The sequence below is a fragment of the Manis pentadactyla genome, chromosome 19 (assembly GCF_030020395.1).
Source record: "Manis pentadactyla isolate mManPen7 chromosome 19, mManPen7.hap1, whole genome shotgun sequence".
Taxonomy (NCBI): Eukaryota; Metazoa; Chordata; class Mammalia; order Pholidota; family Manidae; genus Manis; species Manis pentadactyla.
Window position 1 is genome coordinate 9,729,249 of NC_080037.1, and position 27,423 is coordinate 9,756,671.

The following is a 27,423-nucleotide window of genomic DNA, read 5'->3' on the forward strand; positions in this document are numbered from 1 at the left end:
CCACACTGTTATAAAGGCAAAACTTGTGAAATGCATTGTCATGGGCATAAGGAAAACCAACTGACAGGAAGGACTGTAGGGAACAACAGCAGGCCTCAGGTCATGATAAGCTGCCATTCCATGCCTCTGATGTTGGCAGAGCAGAAGTGTTACCCCATCTTACAGCTGAGGAAACTGAAGCTCAAGAGAAGTTTCAGGGGGTTATCCAAGTTCTCCTGAGTGGTGAACAGCAGGGTAGGATGTGGACCTGAGCTTCCTTGCACATGCTTTGAAGCAGGATCAGGAGACTTGTGGCAAGAAAAACGGGCCTATTTACCTATTCAAACTTAGAATTATTTTGTTGCAGAATTTTAAGGATCTGGACGTGGTGTAACATAAAATCCAAACCTGGTATTCCTAAGAGACCATAGGTTTCTGGATTTTGGGCAAATCCAAGACCAAAACAGTGACCACAAATAAAAAATGAATTACAATAAGGTCTTGTTTGGCTTAATGGGAAGAGACCTGCGTTGAAGTTTTGGCCGTATCACTTGTTCATGTATATAACCTAAGCTAAAATGTAGTCTCTGGAATCCTGCAAAATCACTCATTCTTTAAGGCCCAGTTGAAGGTCACCACCTCTATGAAGCCTTCCCAGATTCTCACCCCCACTCCGTCCATTCGGCCCCCAAGAGAGTTAGTGGCTGGCTCCTCTGTTCCAGTTTATTGTTTTGGGATTTACTGGCATTCTGTCTCTTCCCACTAGAAAAGAGCTCATCTTTGCAGGCTTAGCGAGTCATAGAGCCCAAATCTCTTTTGCCAGGAAGTAGCACAGAGAACCGACATTTAGCTAATGCACCCGGAACGTGGCCAGTTTGTGTCACAACCCCTCGGACACCTTCTGGCTACCAAACTAAGGCCTTGCTCCCTCAACAAAGGCCGTTGTAAGGCGCCAATGCGCGATGTTTCCGGGGCCACCCCACAGATCGTGGTGGCCGCGGGCAGATCGTGAGAGTAGCGGCGCGGTGCCCACCCCTTGCCCGGCGCCTAACACGCCGCCGAAGTCGGCGGCTGCCGCGCAAGCATTCGTGGACTGGGAAGGAGCGGAGGGCAGGGTGCGCTTAGACGTCGACACTTGAGTGTGTCGAGACCGCGGCTGTGGGCGCCCCGCGGGGCCGGGGGAGGGGCGCCAGACCGCTCCGTCCAGCCGGGCGCCAGCTCTTCCCGGGCGGGCGGGCGCCCACCGACAGCCGGCACACAAAGCCCGCTCGGCGTGCTCGGCGATCGGCTCTTCACGCCTGTGTCGCCGCGCGCCGCCAGGCGGCTCCGGGTTGGGCGTCGGGCTGTGGCAGGCACGCGGCGTCCAGCGGCTGCGCGCATCAAACCGCCGCGGGAGGGAGCGCCGAGGGGCGAAGAGGCGGAGGAGGGAGGAGCGGGAGTGGGGACCGGGCGGGGGGTGGAGGAAGAGGCCTCGCGCAGAGGAGGGAGCAATTGAATTTCAAACACAAACAACTGCACGAGCGCGCACCCACCGCGCCGGAGGAGCGTTGCCCCCAATCCGCGCCCGCCCCGTCCGTGCGGCGCGCGGGCGGAGACGCCGTGGCGGCGCCGGAGCTCGGGCCGGGGGCCACCATCGAGGCGGGGGCCGCGCGAGGGCCGGAGCGGAGCGGCGCCGCGACCGCCGCACGCGCAAACTTGGGCTCACGCTTCCCGGCCCGGCGCGGAGCCCGGGGCGCCCGGAGCCCCGCCATGTCGCGATCCAACCGGCAGAAGGAGTACAAGTGCGGGGACCTGGTGTTCGCCAAGATGAAGGGCTACCCGCACTGGCCGGCCCGGGTGAGCAGCGCGGCCCGCCGCCCCCTACCCCTCCGGGCTTGGGTTGCGTAACACCCGGTAGGGCAAGAGTGCTCCGCGCGGAGGGAGGGGCGGGGGGCTCTGAGTCCCCCGACTCTTCCGCGAGCGCCTCCAAGCCCACCCGCCGGTTATATAATGGTGGAGGCAGGGCCTCGGCGGGGCGGGGGGTGGGCAGCAAACACCTGGCGAGCCCGCCGTCCCCGCGCAGAGGCGTTTGCGCGCCGAGGGGTCCCGAGGGCGCCGGCCACTTCCCGGCCCCCGGCTCCCGGCTCCGCGTGCTCTGTTCCGCCCCCAGCCCCCACACTCCCCGCGGGTTCGGGCGCGCTGCCTGGGTTTGGGCCGGTTGTATAACCCCTCCCAACCCATCCCCCAGGCGCCACCGCCACCCCCTTCTGGGACCCCCTTAGAGACCCCCAGTTTCTTCATGACTGTTGCCCCCACTCCACCCCCGCCGCCCGTTTAAACTCCTTTTCCTGGGTTAAATGATTAAAGAAAAATCCCAGCCCAGAAAGGGGATAGATGGAGGCGGAGTTTACTTCTAGAAAACTTTGGTTTAGGGTCTCTGTAAGAGGTTTGAAGTTGGGAGGGTCGAGGAACATTTGGGGCGGCGCAAGAGGGGATCTACCTGACTCGGAAATTACCACCAGAACCCTTCGCTCCTCAGCTCCACAAAAATATTCCTCCATACGCTGCCAACTCAGATTGGGAGCTGAGGGTGGCAGGGCCCCTGTGAGGCTGGGAAGGCCAGTCCAGATTGCCTTTCAGTGGAAGTGGGGGCAGCCCGACCCGCCCCCTCCCACACATCAGATAAGAGCCGCTCCCGCCACAAGCCACAACGGCCCAGCCAGCCATGTGGTTGATGGAGCCCGCCAATATGAGCCACCACCCGCTCTTCCAGCACCTGGCCAGGTGGGAGGGTGGAGCCCAGAAGCCCAGCCTGGTGTGTTCCTCAGGTTTCCCCTAAGGACAGACAGGTGAAGTAAGGAGGGCAGGAGGTTGCCAGAGGGTGCTGAGGGAGGTTGGCAGTGCCCAAGGGGCAAGGCCTCTGGCCACTTATTTCAAAGATGGTGTGGAGAGGCCTAGGGTATTGCGTACTGGCATGACTCGGTCCCCTGGAGTGTGGGACTCCAGTAGAGTCAGATAGGAGGGCGGAGAGGATTAGAGGGAGGGAGTGTTCTGCGTGAGGGGGCCAAGTGCAGAGGGCCTTACGGCTTTGGGTTGCCCTTCTCTGGGTGAGTCTGTCCCTCCATGTGGCCCAGGCCCTGCTCTGAGCTTAGGAAGTGGCTGTGGGGCCCCCTCCACACCCGTGCCCCGTTCAGGGAGTCAGGCTCACAGCAGGGCCACTCTGAAAAAACCCAGGAGACCCCTCCTCACTCTGTACCCTCTCCTGAGGAGTGTGCCTGATCCCATATGCCTTGAGGTCCTAGTTGCCTGGAACTTCTAGATGCCTGGAGTCTGATACTCTGGAATGGGAGTGAAAAAGAGAGAGAAGTGGGACTCTCCCAGCTTCCGGGGAGGGTGGGTGGAAGGCAGGACGAGGAAGCAGTCCCAGCCAGCCTTGTGTGTGCGTGTGTTTGTGGTATGTGAGCTCTCAGGTACCTTACCCTGCACCTTTGATCCATGTGGCTTCTTGGCCAGGATGCCTAGGCCCTGGTGGTGGCCAGGCCAAGAACTGAACCGAGGTCTCTACTGCTCCTACCTCCTGGGGGTGGGATAAAGTCCAGGGGCTGGGCTAAGCCCTGGGGAGGGGGAGCAGCCGGACTGTGGGTTGCAGGGAGCCCCTCTGGATCAGGCGAGGAGAAGGGAGGGACACAGATGGTCCTTCACCAACCCCCATGAGAAAGACCTTCAGGTTTCTGGCCTTTGGAGTAAGGGCAGCACCTGGGACTGGGGATGCCATCTATTTTTTCTTTTCACCCTGGGCCTCCAGGCCAGAAGGGTGGGACAGGGAGGCAGAGCCTCTTCCTCTGTTGAGGCCTGGACCTTTTAGATAAAAGCGTTGGGGATGAGAGATCAGACTGGATCCCCAAGAGATCAGGCCCCACCCTTTGCCTGTGCCTGTGCACTGGTCTTGATTGTGACAATTGGAGGGAACAGTGCACTCAAGGCTGTTCTCTCTCAGACACGTCCCCCTTGAATGCCAGAAGAACAGACCAGTGTGAGTCTCCTTAGCATCCTTGGATGCTGTGTTAGTCCCTAGAAAGGAAGAGCCCAGGTCCCTCCTGAGAAGAAGTAGATGGGCCTCGCTGGCACCATCTAACAGGCAGTCAGAATCCGGAGCTGTGGTAAAGGCTACTCCTTCAGGAGAGGATGGCTGGCTCTGGGTGGGACTAGCACAGCCCCGTGCTGGGAGAGCACAGCCCGAGGGGCCACGTGGTAGGCAAGACCTGCCTGGAAGGATGGTGTGACTCCATCTTAACCTTCCCCGTTCCCTCTTCCTCTGCCTGACTTCCTGGGGGATCTCCAAGCACTTAACAATTAACCTCCAAGATTCAGGGCTTTTTTTTTCGCCCCCCAGGTTCCTTCCTCCTTTCTCTGCTCCCAGTTTCACAATCCCAGAAAACCTGAGCAGCGAAGGCCTCACCCAGCGCTGCTCCCTTTGCCCCTCCCCCACATCCAGGCACCACCACCTCTCCTCTGCCTCCTGGGCTTGCCACACTTTCCCGGCCCCAACTGTCTCCTGCCCCAGATTTTCCGGTTCCTGGGTCAGGTCGGGCCTGGGCCTGGGCCTGGGTATAGTGGTCAGAACCCCGGCTGGCAGTCAGTGTGGGCTTAGCCTTCCCTGCTGCCTTCCTACATACTGGGCAGGTGACCCTCGGCCTAGACTTGGTCTGAGGCCAGGGGAGGAGCATTCAGTCCTCTCTCCCCACTCCTCACCTGGGAACTAAAGATTCCTTTTCAGACTTCAGAGGGTGTCTGTGGGCTCTGGGAGGATGGGGTTTCATGTGCTCAGGCCTGTCTAATGGAATCAGATAATGCAGAGGGTGAGGGTAGGAGTAGATGGGTCCCAGCCTGGGAGGAGAATTAACTTGCCTGGATTTCCTGGAATGGCTGAGAAGTAGCAGAACCCTCTTCTTTCTTGGCCAGTGGGGGGGGCACAAAGGGGTCCCAGGCACTCATCTGGCCCCACCCTGACCCACTTAGCCTTGACTCACTTGTTCTGAGTCACAGCCTGGATATAAAGGCACCGCCTGGGAGACATATGTCTGACTAGAGGTACAGGTCTCCCCTGAGACCTCACATCCTCTATGTGGAGGAAGAACCGCCCTTCACTTCCAAATGCAAGAAAAGACATTTCCTTTGTAGCTTGAAGGATAGCGGGTCCACTGCAGAAGGGATTTCTCCTCATTTGGGGCTGAGGCGTTGGGAATTCCATTAAGTGAAAAGAGCACACCTCTCTTGGTCGGTGCCCCTGTGCCCAGGCCCCTGGCCTCCCCCTTTCCTGTACACCCACCCTTTATTTGGCTAGAAGTCAGCAGGGCGGGTATATCTGGTGTGTCTGTTCTATTTTTAATTCTCATCCATTCTTTTGTTTCTCCCCTGCCCGAGAGGCTGGGCAGCTGGTGGCCTCCTGGGTCCCCCATCGCACCGTTCGGCTACCACTGAGTTTGCGTTCCCTGGGAAAGAGACTGATGGTTGAGGAACTGTTTTGCTGCGTCTTTGCTCCTTGAAAGAACTTCGGTCTCCTGTTTCTGACCCTTTGCTCACCCACCCCCTCTCCTGAGCCTCAGTTTCTCCCCTTTCACCACACATTCCCTGGCTCAGGTGTGAGCACTGAAAATGCAGGACTCAAAGTCCCTGCTGCACTTCAGCCAGAGACCCTTAGCTACCCACCCCTGCCCCTGGTTCCTGGTGCCGAGAGCTCCACCAGGAGAGGCCTGGGGAAGGGCTTGCTGTTATTGTACTCCGCCTGGCTCCTGGGATCTCTAAGCCCTGGGGCTCTCATTGTGTTTTTTTTTTGCTTACCCCCTCTGAGAGGGTGGGGAGCTAGCTAGTAACGGGACCCAGGTGTCCTGGACGAGGACTGGCCCCTCCTCTGCCCCCACCCCAAGCCTGGCTTCCTAAGAAGGGCCCTGGGCCTTCCAGCCCTAGCTGTGGTTTCAAGCACAGCCCAGGACCCAGGTGCCAGACTGCAGGCTTGGGGGTAGGGTGTGTGTGTGTGTATACCCTCCTCCCCAATCTGGAGAGGACCTGGGGGGAGGGGCAGTCACATTCCTGGTTGCTGAGTGGCTCTGGGGGCGGGGTTGGGTTGTCATGGTGATGGGGATCAGTTTGGTGGGGGGGACAGCATGCCTTCCCACCCCCTGTTCTCACACCCTAGCCTCTCCTGGTCAGGGACGGCCCCGCTGGTGCTGGGCCTTCCTGGGGGGAGGGGTTGGACCTCTGTCCCCAGAGGCCATAGGGCAAGGGGGGAGGTGCCCAGGAGCCTGAAGGCTCCATGTCAGGAGTAAGCTGTCCCTCAGATTCATGCCCAGGGCTCCCCCCCCTCACTTGGGTGTGTCTCAGCTCATTTCCATCCTTCCACCCTCCCTGTCTCACAAGGCCCTTGGTCAGGCGCCCTGTCCTGGTCTCTGGGTGTTAATCACTGTCTTGACCTGTGTCTCTCTCTCCTATCTGCGCCTGGGGCCCCAGTCAACATGGCCACCTGGCCTCTGTCCGGAGGGAAGCCAGCCGGTTGGGGTTACTGCAAGTGTTGCTGGGAGTTGTAGTCCATTCCTCCCCTCCCCCTGCTCAGCTTGGCCTGGACTTCCAGGTCCAGATTTGGGAGAGGCTGTCTGAGCCAATGCCTCTCCCCCATTTCCCTGACCTCAGACCTCTGTACCTTCTGGACCACAGCACTGTTCATATCCCCAGGACATGTAGGGCAGGAGATTCACTCTGACCCCTGGCCCTCCCTAACCTGCCCTGTCATTTTGGACAAATCACTTTTCTTTTCTGGGCCTCATTACCTCATCTGTAAAATGAGAGAGTTTGACTCCATCAGATGGCTTTCAGAATGTTCCCCAGAAGCCTTTTGGGGATTCTACTGAGGGGGAAGTGGAATAGGCAGCCCTCAGCCTCACCCCTCGTCTTCACTAGAGCAGTTTGCTTTTATCTGTTTTGTGGAGTCATTCAGCACGTCTTTATTAGCACCTCCTATGTCCCAGGCACTGTGCTGGGGATACAAACAGACCTGCTCTCTGATGGTCCACACAGATGTTACTCATATGATAACAGAAATGTTATAAAATGAGTGTTGTGAAAGGTACTGTGAAGGAAGGTGCTAAGAGTTTTTTCTGGGAAGCTAACTGGGTTGGGGGAGATGGGGAGGCTTGCTGGAGGTAGTAATGGAAGGCTGATCAGGAGTTAGTGAGTATGGGAGACTGAAAGATCAGTACGGCCAGAGCAGAGAACAGAAGGGCAGGCAGCACACGGGGAGTGGAGGGTAGCCGGCACATGTGGGGCATGCTGGGTTATACTCATTTAATTCTCACAACTCTGTGGCTTAAGTGAGTGCTGTGACTGTCTCCATCTTACAGGTGGATGAGGAAACCGAGGCAGAGAGCAGTTCAGTAAGTTGCCCGTGGTCATACAAATCCTGGTAGCAGCATTGGGATTCAGACCTTGACATTAGGTAGAAGAGGTGCATGGCTGGGCCCTAGAGTCACAAAAAGCTATGGAAAAGTTTCAAGTTAGGGGGATTGAATGCTGAGATCAACACATTTCAGGGTCTGCTCTGGCCGTAGTGTGGAGAGTGGGTTGTAGTATGGGAGACAGAAGAGATAGAAGCTCTGGTTTTAGTCCAGGCAAGAGATGACGGGTTGGGCCAGGGTAGTGGCAAAGACGTGGGGCTATTTGGGCAGGATCTGGACATGTCTGTTGAGCTTGTGAAGGAAAAGGGGTGACTAGAGTTTCTGCTGGGCTTTCATGTCTGACTGTTTGAAAAAAGTTCTGCCCAAAGAAACCACCTGGGTGATCTCCTGGGTCCCCCTGAGTCTGATTCTACACATTATATGTCTTAGAGATCAGCCCCCTGACCCCAGATATGTGACCTCGGGACTCCAGCTAACACTCGCTCCCCTCCTCTTGCTCTCAGATTGACGAGATGCCTGAGGCTGCGGTGAAATCAACAGCCAACAAATACCAAGTCTTTTTTTTCGGGACCCATGAGACGTGAGTAAGGGGCAGAGGTGGGGAGGGTCACGGGCGGGTGAACCACTTTGGGGCAAGAGAGGTGGTGATGGTTACCCTTCCCTGTCGGGCCACACAGCTCAGAGGCAGTAAGGGGCTCGAGAGCACAGTCTCCCATCTCTCACCAGGGCATTCCTGGGCCCCAAAGACCTCTTCCCTTACGAGGAGTCCAAGGAGAAGTTTGGCAAGCCCAACAAGAGGAAAGGGTTCAGCGAGGGGCTCTGGGAGATCGAGAACAACCCCACCGTCAAGGCCTCTGGCTACCAGGTGAGCCGCCATCAGCCCCAGAGACCCCCTGGAAAGCAGGTGTGGCCACAGGCTCTGGGGACTCTGGGCCCACGTGGATGCTTAGCCTTCCGCCGTGGGGCTCAGACATACCAGGGCTTTCAGAGTAGGAGCTCTTGGGGTGGGGGGCAGGGGAGGCCTCCTGGAAGAGGGGACAGGTTTCGGGTGTGTGTTGTACTTGTGGTGAGGGGCAACTGCTAGACAGCAGGCGGGGGGCAGGGGAGCAAGAACAGGATGGAGGCGGTAAGTTGGGACTGGCCTTTGTGTGAGTCTAGGACACGGCCTTAACTCTCTCCACCAAGGCTTCCAGGAGGAGGTGCTCGTGAGCCGGGCAGGATGAGGCGGGAGGGTGGGGGGCGGGGGTTGGCGGGGAAAGGGTCCCAGCTCCCTCTGGGAGAAGTTGACCCGAGGTTTTGCCTCCTGCTCCAGCCCTCCCCCCTCCTGCACAGAGCCCTGCCTGCCCGGCCAGCGGGTTTACCCCGGGGCTAATCCGACAGAGGTGGGTCTCAAATCACTCGTGAGACTGGGCACCTGGGTGGGGGCGGGGGAGAGGCGGGAGAAGGAAGGAGTGAGTGGCTGAGGGAGGGGTCTTGGGCGGGGGCCCAGCATGGCATCCGCTGGTGCCACTCAGCCGCTGCTGTCTCCGCCGCAGTCCTCCCAGAAAAAGAGCTGTGCGGAAGAGCCTGCGCCGGAGCCGGAAGCCACGGAGGGCGATGGCGACAAGAAGGGGAACGCCGAGGGCAGCAGCGACGAGGAAGGGAAGCTGGTCATCGACGAGCCGACCAAGGAGAAGAATGAGAAGGGGGCGCTGAAGAGGAGAGCGGGGGACCTGCTGGAGGTAAATGCCCCCCCTGGCGCCAGGGAGCAGGGCTCTCAGTCTGAGAGAGACAGCTACTCCTCCTCCAGGGAGTCCCTGGGCACAGAGACCCAGGCCCTGGTCTGGGGAGTCCCTTGCTGAGAAGGTGGGACACAGAAGACATTTCAGCTGGCAGGGCTGGGGACGAACCGGGGGGCACAGGCAGGTAGCTGGCGTCCTCCCACCTCGTCTCTGCCAATCCTTCCTAGGACTCCCCGAAACGTCCCAAGGAGGCAGAAGACCCTGAAGGGGGGGAGGAGAAGGAAGCAGCCGCCTTGGAGAGTGAGAGGCCTCTCCCTGTGGAGGTGGAGAAGAATAGCACCCCCTCTGAGCCTGGCTCTGGCCGGGGGCCTCCTCAGGAGGAGGAAGAGGAGGAAGAGGAGGAAGAGGCTGCCAAGGAAGATGCTGAGGCCCCAGGCATCAGAGATCATGAGAGGTGAGGGAGCCCCCTGCCCCGTGGCAGCTGGGCTGGGCGGGCCCGGGCGTCTGCAGAGAGGAGGCGGAGGGCCTGCGGTGGTCGGCCTGTCGGTTTCCTCGGGAGGCAGGGTGGGCTTTCCCGGAAGACCCGCACTGGCTGGGGTGTGGCCAGGCTAAGGCCGCACCATTAACCCTCCTCTCCTCCAACCCTCCCTGCAGCCTGTAGCCACCAATGTTTCAAGAGGAGCCCCCACCCCGTTCCTGCTGCTGTCTGGGTGCTACTGGGGAAACTGGCCATGGCCTGCAAACTGGGAACCCCTACCCCACCCAATCCACTCTCCTCTCCCACTCCCTCTCCCCACTCCACGCCGGGCCCCTGGAGGTCGGCCTGGATGGGGCAGGCTACCTGGCCCTCGCCTCCATGTTCCCACACCCCTGTGATCTGAGTCAGGGCCATAGCTTCCGATCCGTGGGCTGAGATGAGGACACTTTGTCCCCCCCTGCCTGGAGCTGTCTCCTAGGGTATCTGCTGGGGTCTGGCCTTGCTGTTTCCACCTCCTGACACCCCTATCCCCGTCCCCCTAAGCATTCTGGACCTCTGGGTTGGTTGGGTTCAGGGGTAGGAGTAGAAGGGAAAGAATAAACAGCAGGTGGGCTTCTGGGGCCTGGAAGGAGCAGTCTTCAAATTGGTGTTGAGGGGTGGGCAGGAAGATGGCATCTTCTTGGGCTCCTGTCCCTTTCTCCCACACCTGTTATCCCAGCTGCCTAGATTCAGGAGAAGTGGGTCAGCTTGTAGGGGAGGGGTCTCCCTGCTATAGATCCCTTGATGATCCAGGACGTCCATTCTTTCCTTTTGCTGTCCCTAGGGGTTCTGGGAGTTGTAGTTTATCATCAAAAGATTTTGGGCCAAGTGCCTGAGATCTGAAGGGTTGACTTCACCCAGCTTGGGTAGGAATGTTGAGGAGTATCTGTTTCCCTTTAGATCTCAGGCCAGAGATGGGATGCCTGGGGGAGGCTCCTAGCTGCCCTTTTTCCTCTCCCCACAGTGCTCAAGGCCAGCCTTCAGTCACATATGTCACCCAGACATAAAAGACAAATTTTTTAGGAAAAGTTTTTAATAAAAGAAAACTAAAAAAAAAAAATTTTAAAGACCCCTATCCCTTTGTGTGCCCCCAACTCTGCTCTTCCCCACTGTTCTCCCCTTTTCTGAGGTGCACTGGGAGGCTCCCCTTCTGTTTGGGCCTTGATGACTTTTCTTTTTGTAGCTGGGGCTTCGGTGTTTCTTCTGGTGTCATTTCCCACCCCTGTACCCCGATCTGGTTCCCTCAGTGTTGTCACCAGGTACAATGTGTAACCCACTGAGAGGAGAGAGGGAAATAGTGCCCCCCCCACCAGCCTCTCTCTCATGGTCTCTGCGGCTCGGCGTCTCGTCTCTTCACCCTTGCCTCTCTTCCTTGGGCTCTGATGAAAAATTGCTGACTAGCTTTGGAAGTTTAGCTCTGAGAACTGTAGACAATTTCAGTTTTAGGAAAATAAAACCTGTTGATTACTACATTGGATTTTGACTGTTTTTTTTGCGGGGGAGGTGGGGTGTATTGGTTAACTGAAGAGGGGGAAGTGGGGAAAGGGAATGCAGATGATTTCCAAACCAACTTCTCAAACTGAGGTAGTGGGTGCCAGCCTTTCTCCATTCTCAGGCTGTTAGAAATATCCAGAATTCTCCATGAGGGCAAATTCACAATCTACACCTTTCTGCTTCTCCTGCCTAGCCACTGTTTTAACACCGTTTCCCCCATAAGCACCTGGTAAGGTTTTTTTTCAAGTGTGCACAAGAAGCAGGGTGTGAGAGGGTTCCAGTATTAGCCATAGCCCAAGATGGCCATGGAGTGTTGGGACTGGTTGTGGAACAAACAACTTTGGACCCCAAAGGGTCAAAGCTAGGGACACCTGACACCATAAACTGGCTATGAAGGGCGGAAGTTAATAGCATGGAATCCTCCCAACAGTCCCTGAGTTGGTGGAAGAGTGGGATTAATCTCTGAGGTTCCTTTCAGATCTGACATTTTGTAACTAGACCAACGTATAGAAAGGGCTGTTGCATGCCTTTCTTTCGAAGGCTGATGACAGTTTTTTAACTCCTTCCATCAGAGGTGAGCAGGCAGAGAGTATTGGCTCTAGGCTTTTCTAGAAAGTCTAACCCTCTACTTTGAATAAGAGGCCACAATCACCTAGAAAATGGGGCTATCGTCTCCAGAGACTACAATTCCCAGAGGCCTCCACGCAGAGCACGTGCAGGAATGCGCCGGCGCAGCGGCCTATTCTGCGTTTCCTTCAACTTTCGACGTGCCTCACGATATTCTCACGCTTATTTCCTACTCGCAAATTTCCGGTTTACAGCTTGCTGCGTAGCAGCAGACTACAACTCCCAGCATGCAGAGAGGCTAGATTCGCATCGAGCGTCCGCTCTGCAACTAGACTACGCTTCCCAGAAAGCCGAAGGACGGGGACCGGCAGGGCTCAGGCCCTCGTGCCGAGATAACAGGTCGAGACTCCGCAGCGCGGCGGGAAGAGAAGGTGAGAGCCGCACGGGCCGGAGGTGTTGGCCGCTCTGGGCTCGTCTGGGAGGCGGGTGCGGGAAGGGCCTTCGTTCCTTATCCCCGGCCGTGGCTCGGTCGTCTCTCCCGGGGTTTCCCCGCACCGGGGGCTTTGCAGCGGGTGGGTGTTGAAAATTGCTGGGCACTGAAATCGCCCGCCCCTGGATGGAGTTGGTGGGAAGCCTTTAGAGCCGAGCCCTGAGGGCGCAGACGCCCTTCACCACCTTGCACGGAGCCTACGGAGCACGCCATGAAAGTCCCACTGAGAACAGCCTTACCAGGGTGTGGAGGGAAAGAGGGAAAAGATTTAGGGGATTGTCTTCTGGGATCTCCTCCCAGTGGCTGAGGTTAAGGGACTTCTTGCAGCAATCATGCAGGAGTCTTGGGTCTTAAGATGGGATGTGCGCCTGTCAAGCTCTGAAAACTGGAACAAAGTCACTTCAGCTTTCAGGGCCTTGGTTTCTGTAAAAAGAACCTTATGCTGCTTGGACCTGTCAACCTCTTTCACAGGGCAGTGTGAAAATTAAATGCTAGTAATCGTGAGGTTCCTAGTTTTAGATTTTGTCACATTGCAGTGTTCCCTAAGTTTTCGTTGAATCTGAATGGGTACACTGAGGCCCTTTTACTGTCAGCTAGCATTAATTGAAAATAACATTAGAACTTTTCTTTTTCATTTTGAGAAATACAAAGGAGAAAAACGACCCAGTATCTAGCTGTTCAGATAAACGCGCTGATACATCTATTAATGCACGTGGCTAGGAAATACAAACATCATGGAAAGCAAAAGCCCCCAAACAGTTCCTCTCCCCCCAAAAAAAGTACTTCAGTTGTTCTGTTGCCTTCCCACAAATATTTATGCCTGTGCCCGAATATGGTTTTAAATTTATCTAAAAGAAATACTTTTCACATTATTTTGTACCCTGCTTTGTTAAAATATTAAAAATAATTTGGGTGACACTAACGACCCTTAGTTTCATGGATGATGAAACTAAAACTCGTAAGTTAAGAACTGCTAGGGTCACGGAAGATGATGGTGCAGTAGGAACGAGAACCCGGGTCCTCTTGACTCCCAGCCCAGAGCTCTTTATGCTATTGTAGTGCACTTTATTTGTATTTTGAAGTTAAGCTCCATTCTTAGCTATGAAACAATATTAACGGTACTTCCTTCCATCACTTCTTTAGGCTTAAATGATACAGGCAGGTACTTATGGCATCTGGTAGGTGGCAAGTGCTCATAAGCTGAAGCAGCTATTATTTTGCCCTCAGCTCTCACCACCCCCACTAATTTAGTCCGTCATCCAAAATTGGGAGGCTTGGAGTACATATTTGGTTGGGAAATTTGGGACCCAGTATCCTAAAGTCTGGCTCTGGGTCCTTTTCCTTTAGAAAAGAAGCTGCCTTAGGAGTGGTTATTTCCTGAGTACAGGAATCGAAAGTGGTGTAGGGACATTCGGATCCGTTTCTACCTCTGCTGTTTTACCTTGTAACTGCCTGCTGTTGGCCTTATGCCAAGGTTTTGTTACGTTACTTGTTTTCTTCCTCTTGTTATATATGCTTTTAAGAACTATCTGTCGAGTGCCTACTGTGTGCCAAGCCCTACTGAGATCTGCTGCATTTGGGGGTGAGCTAGATAACATGGTCCCTGGCCTCAATGAACTTTTTGGATTTTGCAGTCAAATATATGTGTTTGAATGCCGATTCTTCCACATAGTAGATTTATAATCATAGGCAAGTCACTTAACCTCTCTGAGTAGGGTGAGGATAATATTTTTTTGTGAGGATTCAATGAGATGAATCAGTGCTTTAAGGAATTTTCCTTCGTTTCTTTGCCCCCGTTCCTGTTTACCCAACAGCTGACTAGGAAGGTTTCTCGCTCTTTCGCTGGCTGGGTGATTTCTCACAGCCTCCAGCCATGCGGCTCTCTGCCCTGATGGCCTTGGCATCGAAGGTCTCTCTGCCCCCCAACTACCGCTATGGGATGAGCCGCCCAGGCTCCCTGTCAGACAAAAGGAAGAATCCTCCAGGGACTAGGCGGCGCCGGGTGGCCGTGGAACCCATCTCTGACGAAGATTGGCACCTGTTCTGTGGAGACAGGGTGAGTGCCTCAGACGGTGTAGGGTGGGGGGCTCCTGGCAAGGACCCCCCCCCGACGCTCATGTCTTCCACCAGGTGGAGATCCTAGAAGGCAAGGATGCCGGGAAACAAGGCAAAGTGGTTCAAGTTATCCGGCAGCGAAACTGGGTGGTCCTGGAGGGACTGAATACAGTAAGTCAGGAGGGGATGGAGATGCCCAGGAGGCCTGTCCCACCTGTCCCTCTGCATTAGAGCAGCACAGGGAGGCAGGAGGCTGGCGGGGCACAGGATGAGACAATTGGACCTTCTACTTTTCAACTTGGGCTGAATGAATGCTCTGAGTCGAGGTAGGCAAGTGCCCCTCACATTCCTTGGTCTCTGATATCCCCCCTCTTTTGGACAGCATTACCGCTACGTTGGTAAGACCAAGGATTACCGGGGAACCATGATCCCTAGCGAAGCACCCTTGCTCCACAACCAGGTCAAACTTGTGGATCCTGTGGACAGGCAAGCATGTGGGGCTCTGGTCAGAGGGCTTCCCAGCCTCTCAGTCCATATAGGTGTTGACATTTATCCAAAGGGAATGGTGGGTTGCATGCTCTACAAGTTGAGAGGGGCCATCTCGTGGACATGCCCCCCTGGAGGTAAGCCCAATACAGAGGTAGCAGAGAAACAAGATGGCAACCTTAATGTTTTTAGCCATTGACTTCTGGGGTTGGAGGGTAGCAGGGAGACTTGGCTCCCAGGCCAGGCTCACCTCTTCTGTCCACTAGGAAACCCACTGAGGTAGAGTGGAGATTTACTGAAGCAGGAGAGCGGGTACGAGTCTCCACAAGATCAGGAAGAATTATCCCCAAGCCTGATTTTCCCAGAACTGATGGCATCGTCCCTGAAACATGGATTGGTGAGGCTGGGTGAGGGGCAAGAAGATGGGGGTGTGGGTGGCAGGAGTGGGAGTAAGGGGTGTTAAGCAGCCCACCCACCCATCTTCTTTCCTCTGGCTCAATAGATGGCCCTAAGGACACATCAGTGGAAGATGCTCTAGAAAGAACCTATGTGCCCCGTCTAAAGACACTGGAAGAGGAGGTGATGGAGGCAATGGGCATCCAAGAGACTCGGAGACACAAGAAGGTCTATTGGTACTGACCTGGGGAGAGCAGCTTCTCCCCTCCTCATCTTAGCCTTCAGGCCGGGCCGTCTCTCTTCAGGCACCAATAAAGAGCCATGAATACACCTCTGTGTGCAGCTGCTATCTTCTGGCAGACCAGCACCCATGAACCCAGTGCACAGGTCAGGCACTGATGTTTTGGCAGAACCTGGATGGGAGTTAGCCAGCCTTACGGCAGCCCTCCCAAAGGGCAGGGCCTGCAGATTCTGGGATGAAGACCAAAGGAAGAGAGAGGTTCCTTCCATGCAGACCTCTGAGGAACAGAAGATGCCACCTGTTTTGGATGACAGTGGGGCTTGGGGGTTGTAGCACCTCTGCAGGAGCTCAGGAGGGAAGGTGCATGTCTGTCCCCTCTACACTTAATAGAAATGACAGGGGAATAGAGATTTCCACTGTTTAGTAAATTAAAAATAAAATTTTACATAATATTACATAACACATAGAGGGGGAGAAAGCATACGAAGCTAAAGGGTTGTGGGGAACCAGGATTCCAGGACAGGATGCTGGTTTTCTGAGCAAGATGTGCGGACCCTGCCACCTGGTGTGTGGCACCTGGGCAGCTTCAGGTGGAGTCTGAGGTGGGCCCTTCCTCAGGCTGTGTCAGCTGTCTTCAGTCTCTAGCACAGACAGGGCCTCACCCAGGGGCCTCTTGGTGGCCACAAGAACCAGGTTTCTGGGAGAGAGTTCAGGGCTGAAGATGGGCAGGAGCTCAGCATGGAAGCCTGGGAGAAAGGCAGGGTGACTCAGAAGGGGAGAGGCAGACTCAGCCACCGCCTGGCTAGCCTGTAGGCAGAGCCCCTTTTCCCCATCGAGGAGGCTCAAGGGGGTCCGAGGAGACCCAGTTCTCTACCGGGAGTGTGGGTGCCCAAGGCAGGGACTTGGGAGGAGGCAGCACTCTGCACAGCACTCTGCACATTCTACGTTCTCAATGCCTGGGATGCTTGCTTAGAATGCACCTCAGGGGTGTGCCGGCAGAGACTGATTCAGCGGGAGTCTGTATTACTAAGTCCCCGTCCCCACCCCCACCCGACTGGTGACTCAAGCAGGGGACCCCAGGGTCACCTCGGTGAAGAATCTAGCCCCAGAAGATGTGGCGGTAGGACCTAAAGGAGGAGTCCCTGAGCTCCTGCCCCAATGGCCCTGGGGCCCTGCTGCAGGCCACCCTCACCCTGCTCTTGAAGGTAAAGCAGCCGGTCCAGTAGAATCAGGGTCTCCACCAGCGGGGCCAGCAGCAGAGCCAGGGTGAAGAAGGCTACCACACGGTTCTCCTGGGCCTGGTGGGCCCGAAGGGCAGCCAGATTCAGCGGCAACTGGGGGTCCAGCCCCACTCGCCGCAGCCCCCGCTGCACGTATCTGTGGGGTTGGCAACGGAGAGAACTCAGCTTGGTTTGGGGAACCACCACCTCCCATTTGGGCTGTCTGTTCCTAACTGGGTGCTACCATGGCTTGATTTGCTACCTTAATATGCATTTTTAAATATTTCTCTGGCTGTGAGCTGTCTGTCTAATAACAAACCGACCCAAAGATTCATTTCCAGCCAGATCTGTACAATTATTTGGCCATATGTTTGGCCTTTAAAATGCTTGACAGTTTCCTGATAAGAAAGTGACAAAACTCCCTCTTAAAGACATTTTGAGAAGCTGTCTCAGTCAGAAAACTCAAAATCAGCCCCCTGCGCACAATTTAGATTTTCTTTGGGACGAGCTACAAGCGAGGTGGGAGGGGACTCTGATCTGCGGTTCCTGCCGCACCCCACCCCCCACCTCCCGCAGCCTCACTCTTCGATCTTGAGCTCGTGGACCCGGGGGATCCCCTGCACACCAGGGCGGCGCAGCTCCGGTTGGGCACGCCGGATGACTGTCTCCAGTGCTGCCCGGTAGCAGTGGGTCCGGAGGCCGGGGCCTGCTTTCTGCAGCCGCTCAGCATATTCCTCCAGGGCGTGGCAGGCGCCCTCCCGCAGCCTGTAGGGCAGTTCACAGCCAGGCAGCCCGGCCACCCACTGACTCAGCGGGTACCCGCCAGGGTCACTCAGCTTCATGTAGCAGCAACCCACCGAGGCCAGGGCCGTCACCTCCGGGCAGCAGCTGAAGTGCCTGAGCAAGGAGACACTCAGGTCCCCACAGGCGTGGAGGCCTGTGAGCAGCAGGCGGGCACCGCTCGGAGGCGCGTTCTCCAGGGGAACCAGAAGCTCCTCACACAGAGCCGTGGGGTCTACCCACCGAACCACATGGTGCGGGGAGTGTCGAGGGCCAGTCGGGACCGCCTGTGGGGGCAAGAGAGCACAAAGGCAGAAGGGAAGTCTGTTTCCTGCCCCCATGCCACCAAAGGCTACAAGAGGGGATCTGTCTGTCCTGTGTTCCTTCCCAGGGAAGGATGTGGGAGAAAAGATGGAGCACAGGAGAGAGCTGGACCCTCAGTCAGGATGGGATACATCCTGGGTTGCCATTAACTACAGATCTCTTCGTCTCTGAGCCCCAGGTTCCTCATTTGTAATGAGTCTAATATTTCACAGGTGAGAAGGACCTATTGGTGTGGAAAGCCCTTTGTAGCTAGAAAGTGCCTTTAAGATGTGGGGAGGCTTTGGCAAAGGGGGGACCTCAGGAAAGGGGTGGCAGAAATAGGGACCACACCATCTAAAGCTGAGGAACTTAGAAAAGGGAGGTCAGCCTTGGTGCCCAACTGCAGCCAAGCAGACCTTGCTCCCCCAGTCCTGGCCTACCTGTGGGTTCCTCCTCTCCTCTTTCTCCAGAGCCTGCAAGAGTTCCTGGTCCAGGCACTGGGCTCTTTCCACTAGTCTCTGGTCCCCTTCAATGCTCTTCACCATCAGCCCCAGCCCCAGGGACATGAATCGGGAGAGATGGCCCTGGAGTCATGAGGGTGGGGGTAGACAGCCCTGTTCAGTGCCCTCTCCGTTGTTGTCTTTATCAGTGGCTTAGCCACCTGGTCCCAGGCCCCAAGAAGGCTTAAAATCTGCCCTGCCTACTCCCACCAATCTTCCTCAGCCCTTGCCTCCCTGGGCCTGTGGCCTGATAACCTGCCTTCCAGCTGGTCTATCCCAACAACTCAAAAACCCCAGAACATTAAGGGTCTGGCTCACCTGGCCTGAGCCTACGTCCACAACCTGGGTGCAGCCTGTGAGGTCACTCAGCTTCTTCACCAACTAAAAGAGGAGGGCACAAAGGTCTCCTGGCCATTGGCTCCCAGGACAAACCCCCAAGATGAGGGTGGAGGAGCTGAAGGTGGCAGGGGAAGAAGGGTAGAGGATGCCATGGAAGGGAGACAAGAGATCATGGAAACCAATATGGGGGTGCTGACCCCAGGCTCAGGCTACTCTCCTTGCCCTTCTCAAGTCAATGATTCAGTCTCCCCCACAGAACAAGGAGAGCCCTGCTGTGAAGCCCTGAGCGGATTATGAAGGTGTGAAAACAGGAATAAGACAGATTCAGACAGAGCCACCAACCCACCCAGCAAAAGCGTGAAAAACCTCCAAAAACCCAGAGAGATGATCTATACCTGCCACGGAAGGGATCTGCTAGAGCCTCTGGTCCTGCAGGTGATATAAGATGCCCACATCTTTGCAGCTCACAAGCAGGAGTCCCCAGGCTCCCAAACACCACCCATGTCCATCATCTCACCTCACCCAGCCTCCAGATCTCATGCTGCTTCTTAGGTCTGATGTGTTTCCGGAACGGAGCTGTCAGTCGGGAGCTCTGGCTGGGGTTCTCCAGGAACTCTGAGGGGGTCTGAGACCCAGGTGTCCGGGTAAAGGCCAGGGCATAGGCTGTGGACTTCAGGGCCAGCAGGGTGAGTGGCCACACTGACCTGTACCTGAGATAGCCCGGCCCAAGCCCTTAGTGAACAGCCCCATTGTATCCTGAACGTGCCAGTTTACAACCCAGGAAGCCCTTGCGAGGCTCTCTGAGCAACAGCTCGCTGCAGGGGTTGGCACCCTGTGTCCCCAAGCACAAGGCCCCTCTTGCCCGTACCTGACCACTTCACCTTCCCCAGGCATCCCCAGCAGCAGCGTGGCGAGCTGTGGCGGGTTCAGTCCATCCAGCGCTTCCTGCCACGTGCAAGGCAATGTGCCCCACAGGTCGTCAGTAAAAAATTCCTGCAGGAGAAGGGGAGAAGCAATCAACAGGGCACCCCTCTTCCCATTCTTCCCTGCCCCACTCTCAACACAGGCCACCAGGTGCCGTCGGCAGGTACCTCCTACTCACCCCATCACCTCTTCTCTGAAGCCTGCTCCAGCCTCCCCTCCCTCAGAGCCCAAGCTGCATTCTGGAAACACCTCTCCTTAGTCTCCCCACTTATTTATGTGTCTGTTTCCCGCACTCAACTGACCTTAAGGGCAGGGATGATGTCTTCACATCTGCATCCCAACACCACAGTGACTGACATGCAATGTTAGTGTATGACCACTTAGTAATCGACCATTATACATGCTAGATGTTACATGTGCCAGAATGTATTTTTATTTATTCATTTAACACAGTCTAGAGCTTTGTTTATGCACCAAGCACTATTCTAGTCTCAATGGCTACAAGAATGAACCAGACAGACAAGATTCTTGCTCTTGCAGAGTTTACATTAAGAAAGTAATTTCAGGTAACATCAAATGCCACACAGATAAAACACTAATGAAACAGTAAGAGCGTTTGAGAGAGTACTACTTTTAGATAGAATAATAAGGGGAGACTTGTCTGAGGAGTTGACTCTTGAGCTGAGACTTGAATGATGAACAGGAATGTAAAAAAAACAGGCTATGTAAAAAACTCTCTGGTAGAGGTAGCCAGAGACAGCAGGAGAAAATGGATGAAATGGGTGAAGAGGTTAAAAAGATAAAAACTTTCAGTTATACAATAAGCAAGCCATGGAGATGTAAAGTACAGCATGGTGACTATAGTTAATAATACTGTATTGTATATTTGAAATTTGCTGAGAATGGATCTTAAAAGTTCTCATCACAAGGAAAAAAAATGTAACTATATATAGTGACAGATGTTAACAAGACTTACTGTGGTGATCCTCTCACAATACACCTTCAACAAATATGTTACATGTCAATTATATCTCAATTTTTAAAAATTCAGGTAATAGCAAACACTTATATTTCAGCATGCCAGGCATTGCCTGAAACATTTTACATATATTAATGCATTTAATCCTCAACAACCCTATTTAAGTAGGTGCCATTTTCATTCCCCACTTTACAAATAAGGAAACTTGCACAGCAATCAAGTAATTTTTGACTTGCCCAAGTCAAAAAGGTAGTAAGAGCTTGGATTTGAAACCAATTTCACTCTAGATTCCTTGCTCTCAACTACTCTACTATTGCCTTTCTGTGAAGGAAAAAATTCCAACCAGCTGAGTAAAAGCAGAGACCCAGATGCCTGCATATTTGTAGAACGAAAATCAGGCCAGTGGAGGTGTAGTATAGGGAACGTGGAAGAGAATGAAACGTGATGGGGCTCAAGAGGCAGTAGGGGCCAGATCCTGTAGGGCTTTATAGGCAATGGTAAGGGGTTATGATTTCGTGGAAGCACCTAAGAGGAAGTGTCATGATAAAATTTACATTTTAAAGAGATCGATCTGGCTGCTTTGTTAAGAACTGGTTAGAGAGGGGCAGAAATAAACACAGAGATCAGTTAGACTGTAGCCCAGGAGAGAGATGATGGCTTGGCCCAGGGTGATAGCAATGGAGATGGAGACAAATCAGTGAATCTGGAGGTAGAGGTTGAACTGGATCCAGATCAATGAAGGAAGGAGTTAAATGAAAGATGACTTCAGGGTTTGGGCGCTGAATAATTCAGTGGATGCTGGTGCCATTTATACGTCATATCATTTATTCTTCACAATGATCCTTCAGACAGGGACCCACTTTACAGCCAAGAAACTGGGATTAGGAGGAAATTTTTAAAAATATCTACGGTTAACACGGTAGGGGAGGCAGATTCTAGTTGAAGTCTGTCTGATGCCAAAGTTGGTATTATCCATTAGAGTATAAAACTGGGTATTTAGTTAAAGCTTGGGTGAATGAACTTGTGTGTTCTTAAAACACCTTGCATGTTAAGAGGTCAGTGTAGCCACAATGACTCAATATGCGTTTCATTGCTTCGGAAGGAGGTTAGAAAAACCACCTAGATATTAGACATAATACTTGTATCACAAAAAAGGGGGAGATGCCCCCAGTTTTAACCTTCTTGTACAAACAGAAGACTGAAATACTTAGAAGAAAAGAGATCAGAAGCTACCTCTCCAGAATTTCTCCCTATCGTGGACACCTTGCCAATCACACACCCGGGAGTACCCCGCCCACAGCCCTGTGGCCTCACGATGATGTAAGCGTCCAGGATGGAACGGTAGAGCGCCAGGACACGGGTGAGGTTCACGGCTAGCTGCTTCCTCTCCCCGTGAGAGAGGCCCCGGGCGCAGACGCCCGGCATCCCGGGGTCCAGCCAGTGGCGTCGCGAGAACACGGTGAGTCGGGAACCAGGGTCAGTACCACGCGGTTCCAGGACCCCTATAGGGCTCAGCTCCGCAGGAGCTCCGAATCCGGTCCCCAAGGCTGCCTTCCCGGGATCCCAGGCGGGAGCTGAAGACCCGAGGCGCCTTCTGGACGTCACAGGTCGCGACGTCCCACCGCGCGAAAGTGTCAGCGTCGCAGACCAGTGGGGCGGGGCGCCGGCGCGCTGACGCCACAGAGGCGTACCCCGGTGCCCGGCTCACGACAGGGGCGGGCCAAGTTCCAGCCCCGCCCTCTGCCCTCTTCTTCCGGAAGTGAGGCCGGGGGGTCCGGGGGTCCGGGGACCCGGCGTGCTGCGGCTGCTGCTGATCGCGGCCTCGCCACACCTTCGAGTTGTACCTCCACCGGGCCAGAGGGGCCGGGGAGCGCATCCCGCCGCCGCCGCCGCCCCCGCCGCGGCTCACACACTCGGAATCCCTGGCTTCGCTCCGGGCAGCTGGGGCCGCGCGGGCGCGCGCGCTCCGACCACGGGCGCGCTCCAACCCACGCGCCTGCCGTCCCGGGCCTCGTGGGCGCGCACCAGTTTCCGTCTCGGGCTCCGGGCGCTTCCGGTCGTAGCGGGGCTCTTGTAGGAGGTAGGTTCGTAAGCGAGGTGGGGGCCGGCTCCTGCGCGGGACCACCGAAGTGTGCTTGCCGGGGTGGGCTGCTCCAAGCCTCGGTTTCCCCTTGCTGAACTGTGTTAAGGGCCCTTTATTCGGAGACTTCGGTGAGATGAACATGGGGATTTCCCCCATCTGGACGAGGGGCTGGGATTTGTCTATCTACTCATGGGACCTGCGCTGGCGGTGTCTGGGTAATTCAGAGGGCATCCGTGCCATTCCCGTCACTGCTTTCGAGCATACTTAGACGTTGCCTCCCTGGACAGATGATAGAACTAACCTATTCCGGCTTTCCAGGCTCATCAGTTCGAGCTTGTTGGCCCGCCAACCCCTCAGTTTACAAGTGAGACTTCTGGAGAGGGGAAATGACCTTCCTAAGACTGTACAGCTGGTGAATTGTGGGGCTTCACTAGAATCCGGGCTTCCTGGCTCAGACAATGTTCCTTCGATCATTTCACATCACAGACTCATTCCTCCTCTATCTGGGAGGTGTCCCTGATGTTTTTCCTCTCTTAAGACCTAAGGAGATGGGTCTGGTCTTATTGTTTCCTAGGCCTATGGGCTCCTTTATCAGGATTGCTTTCTTCCTCAGGGTATACAACAAACCTCCAGATGTTGGTCCATGGGATTCAGCAGAGGATGAGTCCTCTATCCTCCTTTCATAAGTGAGCCACTTTTTCCAACTGCTCTTTCACCATCCACTGTCCTCATGTCTACTTTACTTCTCAATCTGGATTTTGATCAACCTCCCCCCAAAAAGGCATTTGAGGGGAATGCCAAGCACCAAAAATTCGTCAAGAAGCGGCGGCTGTTGGAACGTAGAGGCTTTCTGAATAAGAAGAACCAACCCCCTAGTAAAGGGCCTAAGTTACATTCAGAACCTCCAAAGAAAGGGGAAACTCCTAAAGCTGATGGCACTTGGAAGGTCCCTTCCTTTCCAAAAAAAAAGAAGACAACTGCCTTGAGCAGTGGGTCAGATCAGTCCCTGGACAAGAAAGCTGCAGTGCCTTGGCTGACCCCTGCCTCTTCACAGAAGGCTGGTTCCGTTGTGGCTAAGATAGATTTGCTGGGGGAGTTCCAGAGTGCCCTTCCAAAGATTAAGAGACACCCACCTCGCCCCAAGAAGAAGGGCTCCCAGAAGAAGGGCCCTCAGAAGAATGCCCCACAGAACTCCACCCAAGCTCATTCAGAGAATAAATTCTCTGGAGCATCCTGGAAGATGGTGGCAATTGACTGTGAGATGGTGGGCACAGGACCCAAGGGGCATGTCAGTTCGTTGGCTCGATGTAGCATTGTCAGCTACCACGGAGATGTACTCTATGATCAGTACATCCGTCCCCCCTGCCACATTGTGGACTATCGGACCAGGTGGAGTGGTATCCGGAAGCAGCACATGGTGAATGCTACCCCCTTCAAGATTGCTCAGAGCCAGGTGAGACGCGGGGGGTCTGTTGGCATGTTGGTAGCAAGGTGGGTCAGGGGGAGAGGTCCAAATCAACTTTCAGCAGAGGGTATCATCCTGAGAAGGCACTAAAGGATTTTGTGGAGAGAGGGAAGGACAGAGTAGAATATCAGATAATGTTCCTATTGGGGTAAGGAGTGGTGAAAGTCTGGAAAGTTACTATAAGTTGGTAATTAACATACTTAATTAGCTAAGACCCATTTTAGGTCCCAGGTGGAATCCTCACCTGAGGAACTGGGAATCTGCATGGAGAAATAATAGTCAGTGAGAGACAGAGAAGCAGGCATGAGTGTCAGGGGGAATGGGCTCAATTTGGGAATGCCTTGTTGAATTGGAGTCTAGGACTGAGAGGGGAAAGGTAAAGAGGGCCTCCCAAGCAAGAAGTAGTCTGCGGAAAGTGCTGCTTGTAGGAGAGGACAGAAAGTGGGCAGGAGCTGGGGCCTGTTTGTGTAACAGGGAAGGGGTATAAGACACAGGGCTGCTATGTAGGGGTTCTCATCTCTGTCCGTGAGCAAGCCTATTCACTGTAGCCCTGTGCTGAATACTGGGAGCACAAGTGGGTACCGAGGAGGCTGAGTGAGCCTGCAGAGGCAGAGGAAGGAAGCGGAGAGGGGAACCAGCTGGTCTCTGGAGGCCTCCAGAGGGCGCCCTTGGTCCACTTCTTTGTAATGTCAGCCCTGCATTCTTTGCTCAGACAAGTCCAATAATTTCTTACATGCTGAACACTCAGTGGGGATTTCTCAGGTAAAACAGCTGGATTTTAGAAAGACCTTGAAAGGAAAAGTGGAAGACCGTCCTGCACACAAGGGGTAGAGCTGAGCAAAGGCTTGGGTGAAGCAGAAGCTGGGGTGGGTCTGAGAGCAAATCAGCGTTAACGAGGGTAGGTGTTGAAATTAGTGCAAAGTAAAGGTGTTGTGGTCAGTAAACTGCAGGCGAAATCAGGAACAAGTAATACCTAGTTGATTGTCACTATAAACACTTCCCCAGTGCCCAAGCTGAGATATATCCAGACGAGTCTGGCCTCTCCCAAGGGGTCCCCTGGGAGGCCAAGTGTGCTTCCAGGCCATTACTCTTGTTCACAACCGGTTTGGAGCCCCGTTTTGAGAATGGCCTTCAGGGTGCACAGCAGGTTCTTTGTTTGCCCTCACTGGTGGTATGTCCTCATGCTCGAAGATCCTGAAATGGTCAGAAGTTATCTGGTTCCAAGACTCATGAATAAGGTTCCTGACCAGCTGGTAAATACCCTGTTATGAGCAGGAGGAGCTCTAAAGCAGCGGGATGGACTTCCTGCACAAGCATGGGTCACTGAATCACTTTCCTCCGAGGCCTCAGTCGCTAAGTGATTCTTGATCTTTCGTGGCTTATAGACCCTTTGAGAGACTGATGAAAGCCACAGGCACTCCCCCATCCTGCCCAAAAAGCACCCCGTGTACATACTATTTATATGTAACTCAGGGTTCCCATTACATCCCTGGAGCCCATCTTTGACCCCTTGCAGCCTTGTATCTAAGGCCAGCATAATGATAATGGCTAACGGAGTTCAAGCAGCCAGCTGGAACTGAACTAGTTACATGAACATCTCAGGCAGCAGTGTGATTTGGGACCAGAGGCAAATTAATCTGTCCTTGGGATGAAAACTAATGAGAAGATATGGAGCCACTGATATTATAAATCCAAACACAGTTATAGCTCCGACCAACTTGTACCTCAGAGAGAGGAGATGGATTTCAGGTGAAAGAAAACTTAACGGGAGAGGGCATTTCAAAGGTGAGGCAGCTGGACAGTTGGTGAAAAGAATTAGAGGGCCCAGCGGCCATGTTGGGCTCTCAGGCTGCAGGGGCTCCACCTCAGAGTCCTCCTCTTCACCACCTCCTCTTCTGCACTATTGCAGATCTTGAAGATACTCACAGGGAAGATAGTGGTGGGGCATGCCATCCACAACGACTTCAAAGCCCTTCAGTACTTCCACCCTAAGTCCCTCACCCGTGACACCTCCCATATCCCCCTCCTCAACCGGAAGGCCAACTGCCCGGAGAATGCCACCATGTCCCTGAAGCGTCTCACCAAGGAGCTGCTGAGCCGCGACATCCAGGTAGTGTCTCCCCTAGTACTGCCTTCCCCCGGCCTGGACACCGTGGAGGCCCTCCTGGCTGCCTTGCTCGAGATTCCAACCCCAGAATTCCTCTGGTTGTAGAGATCCATTCGGGCTTCCATGTTGGGAAGAGCTTTGGGCAAGGGGCCCACCAGTGTCTCCATCTGTGCTTAGGGATGACAATTCCTGTTCCCTACCTCCCAGGTATTCCAGGGGGTACTTGGAAAAGGGAAAAAGCCTTAAAGCCTAACTAAGAAAAGAAGAAAGCAGGTAGTGACGGTGATCTAAAAGATCACATGGGTGCAAAGGACCTCATGTATTTCACATGTCTAGCACTCAAAGGAAGGGTAGCCTTCCTGGCAGGAAGGTGTGGGCACATGTCATATATAGAACAGTTAAGGAACTGGGGGAGGTGGGAGACTCAGGGGCCTGTCTGTGACCTAGATTGTTCTGTCTTTACAGAATGTAGGACAATCTGGAACATACATGTGGCGACAGAAAGGATTTAAGCAGACAGTAGCATGGGAGTTGAACCCTGAACTCCTGAAGTAGGGTCACCCCAGAGTTCTACCTTTGTAGCCTGCTAATCCTGCAGAAGCAACACCATGTAAGGGGGTTGAGAGGAGCCATTTGGGAAGGGAAGAAACAGTCTCTTGTAGCTTCATCTCTTTTTCCTCCCTTGTTCAGGTTGGGCAAAGTGGACATTCCTCTGTGGAAGATGCTCAGGCCACCATGGAGCTGTACAAGTTGGTTGAAGTCGAGTGGGAACAGCACCTGGCTCAGAATCCCCCAGAAGACTAGCAGCGGTGGGGATGCTGATGTGGGGAGACAGAGGCAGCACTGCCCCAAGGAGAGGCAGCGGACCAGAGGACGCTCTACCGGCCGCACACCTTGGGAAGCTTGTTCGTGGGGAGAGAGGGCTCCGCCCCAGACTTAATATCCATTGAAATTACACCTCAGGTGTTGTGGTCTGTGTCTGGTCACGTGTCCTGTGAAAGGAGGAAGCCTCCATGTCACAACCTGGCCCTGTACTGTTTACCTCTTAGATGGTGCTAACCACAGGTCCCAAGGTGCTCTGCTCCAATCGATCCTTTTGACCAAAAGGGGTGGGGCATCCTGGGAAATGTCATTTCCCAAACTGCCTTACCACTAGGGTGGCCGTTTGTGGCCTTTTATGCCTTTGTTCTCAAGTAGTTGACAGCACGCTCTTTCGTGCTCCAAGGTATCCTGGTTGACCGATAAGTTGCGTGATCGTGTTACACATCCCCAACTCTGCTTTTGGCCCGGAGTCTGCGTCTGGTCTGTGTCAGGACATCACCTGTTCTCCCCACACTGACTTCCAGAGGA

The 27,423-nt window shown here is 54.5% G+C and overlaps 4 protein-coding genes across 12 annotated transcripts; 3 read left to right on the forward strand and 1 right to left on the reverse strand.

The window, feature by feature from the left end:
• The first annotated feature begins 1,072 nt into the window (after window positions 1–1,072).
• Window positions 1,073–11,114, forward strand: HDGF (heparin binding growth factor). Of its 3 annotated transcripts, XM_036922583.2 has the most exons (7): window positions 1,419–1,815; window positions 7,910–7,986; window positions 8,133–8,271; window positions 8,719–8,788; window positions 8,942–9,127; window positions 9,355–9,581; window positions 9,782–11,114. In XM_036922583.2, the coding sequence occupies exons 2-7, from the start codon at window positions 7,980–7,982 to the stop codon at window positions 9,786–9,788; spliced, it is 636 nt and encodes a 211-aa protein (XP_036778478.2). In that variant the 5' UTR covers window positions 1,419–1,815; window positions 7,910–7,979; the 3' UTR covers window positions 9,789–11,114. The 3 variants fall into 3 exon arrangements, with proteins under 3 accessions (XP_036778476.2, XP_036778478.2, XP_036778477.2); XM_036922581.2 differs by lacking the exons at window positions 1,419–1,815; window positions 8,719–8,788 and adding an exon at window positions 1,073–1,094; XM_036922582.2 differs by lacking the exon at window positions 8,719–8,788 and having other exon boundaries at window positions 1,423–1,815.
• Window positions 11,115–11,991: 877 nt separating this feature from the next.
• MRPL24 (mitochondrial ribosomal protein L24) lies at window positions 11,992–15,462 on the forward strand. Of its 2 annotated transcripts, none has more exons than XM_057495089.1 (6): window positions 11,992–12,136; window positions 14,010–14,251; window positions 14,326–14,421; window positions 14,633–14,736; window positions 15,003–15,133; window positions 15,239–15,462. In XM_057495089.1, exons 2-6 carry the CDS (start codon window positions 14,069–14,071, stop codon window positions 15,373–15,375), a joined length of 651 nt encoding a protein of 216 aa, XP_057351072.1. In that variant the 5' UTR covers window positions 11,992–12,136; window positions 14,010–14,068; the 3' UTR covers window positions 15,376–15,462. The 2 variants fall into 2 exon arrangements, with proteins under 2 accessions (XP_057351072.1, XP_057351074.1); XM_057495091.1 differs by lacking the exon at window positions 11,992–12,136 and adding an exon at window positions 12,157–12,277 and having other exon boundaries at window positions 14,067–14,251.
• A 315-nt stretch (window positions 15,463–15,777) lies between these two features.
• On the reverse strand, window positions 15,778–21,955 carry METTL25B (methyltransferase like 25B). Of its 3 annotated transcripts, XM_036922572.2 has the most exons (8): window positions 21,733–21,955; window positions 19,384–19,508; window positions 19,033–19,225; window positions 18,495–18,557; window positions 18,117–18,260; window positions 17,176–17,660; window positions 16,566–16,750; window positions 15,778–16,119 (listed from the first exon to the last, which is right to left on the reverse strand). In XM_036922572.2, the coding sequence occupies exons 1-8, from the start codon at window positions 21,841–21,843 to the stop codon at window positions 15,998–16,000; spliced, it is 1,428 nt and encodes a 475-aa protein (XP_036778467.2). In that variant the 5' UTR covers window positions 21,844–21,955; the 3' UTR covers window positions 15,778–15,997. The 3 variants fall into 3 exon arrangements, with proteins under 3 accessions (XP_036778467.2, XP_036778468.2, XP_036778469.2); XM_036922573.2 differs by lacking the exon at window positions 18,117–18,260; XM_036922574.2 differs by lacking the exon at window positions 17,176–17,660.
• Window positions 21,956–22,359: 404 nt separating this feature from the next.
• On the forward strand, window positions 22,360–27,037 carry ISG20L2 (interferon stimulated exonuclease gene 20 like 2). Of its 4 annotated transcripts, XR_005032154.2 has the most exons (5): window positions 22,361–22,498; window positions 23,115–23,954; window positions 25,876–26,076; window positions 26,539–26,683; window positions 26,764–27,037. XR_005032154.2 is itself a non-coding variant. In XM_036922577.2 (4 exons), exons 2-4 carry the CDS (start codon window positions 23,232–23,234, stop codon window positions 26,875–26,877), a joined length of 1,038 nt encoding a protein of 345 aa, XP_036778472.1. In that variant the 5' UTR covers window positions 22,360–22,498; window positions 22,820–23,231; the 3' UTR covers window positions 26,878–27,037. The 4 variants fall into 4 exon arrangements, 3 of the variants coding, with proteins under 3 accessions (XP_036778472.1, XP_036778470.1, XP_036778473.1); XM_036922577.2 differs by lacking the exon at window positions 26,539–26,683 and having other exon boundaries at window positions 22,360–22,498; window positions 22,820–23,954; XM_036922575.2 differs by lacking the exon at window positions 26,539–26,683.
• The last annotated feature ends 386 nt before the right edge of the window (window positions 27,038–27,423 follow it).

Bases quoted from the DNA above. Each gene is read 5' to 3' on its own strand.
- ISG20L2 (XM_036922577.2), top strand. From the start codon at position 23,232: ATGTCTACTTTACTTCTCAATCTGGATTTTGATCAACCTCCCCCCAAA. The intron at 23,955-25,875 runs GTGAGACGCGGG...GCACTATTGCAG, and splicing joins TCAAGATTGCTCAGAGCCAG to ATCTTGAAGATACTCACAGG. The intron at 26,077-26,763 runs GTAGTGTCTCCC...TCCCTTGTTCAG, and splicing joins TGCTGAGCCGCGACATCCAG to GTTGGGCAAAGTGGACATTC.
- MRPL24 (XM_057495089.1), top strand. From the start codon at position 14,069: ATGCGGCTCTCTGCCCTGATGGCCTTGGCATCGAAGGTCTCTCTGCCC. The intron at 14,252-14,325 runs GTGAGTGCCTCA...GTCTTCCACCAG, and splicing joins ACCTGTTCTGTGGAGACAGG to GTGGAGATCCTAGAAGGCAA. The intron at 14,737-15,002 runs GCAAGCATGTGG...TCTGTCCACTAG, and splicing joins CTTGTGGATCCTGTGGACAG to GAAACCCACTGAGGTAGAGT.
- METTL25B (XM_036922572.2), bottom strand. From the start codon at position 21,843: ATGCCGGGCGTCTGCGCCCGGGGCCTCTCTCACGGGGAGAGGAAGCAG. The intron at 19,509-21,732 runs GTGAGGCCACAG...CTTCTCCTGCAG, and splicing joins TCCTGGACGCTTACATCATC to GAATTTTTTACTGACGACCT. The intron at 17,661-18,116 runs GTAGGCCAGGAC...TTGCCCCCACAG, and splicing joins AGGAGAGGAGGAACCCACAG to GCGGTCCCGACTGGCCCTCG.
- HDGF (XM_036922582.2), top strand. From the start codon at position 1,729: ATGTCGCGATCCAACCGGCAGAAGGAGTACAAGTGCGGGGACCTGGTG. The intron at 1,816-7,909 runs GTGAGCAGCGCG...TCTTGCTCTCAG, and splicing joins ACCCGCACTGGCCGGCCCGG to ATTGACGAGATGCCTGAGGC. The intron at 7,987-8,132 runs GTGAGTAAGGGG...ATCTCTCACCAG, and splicing joins TTTTTCGGGACCCATGAGAC to GGCATTCCTGGGCCCCAAAG.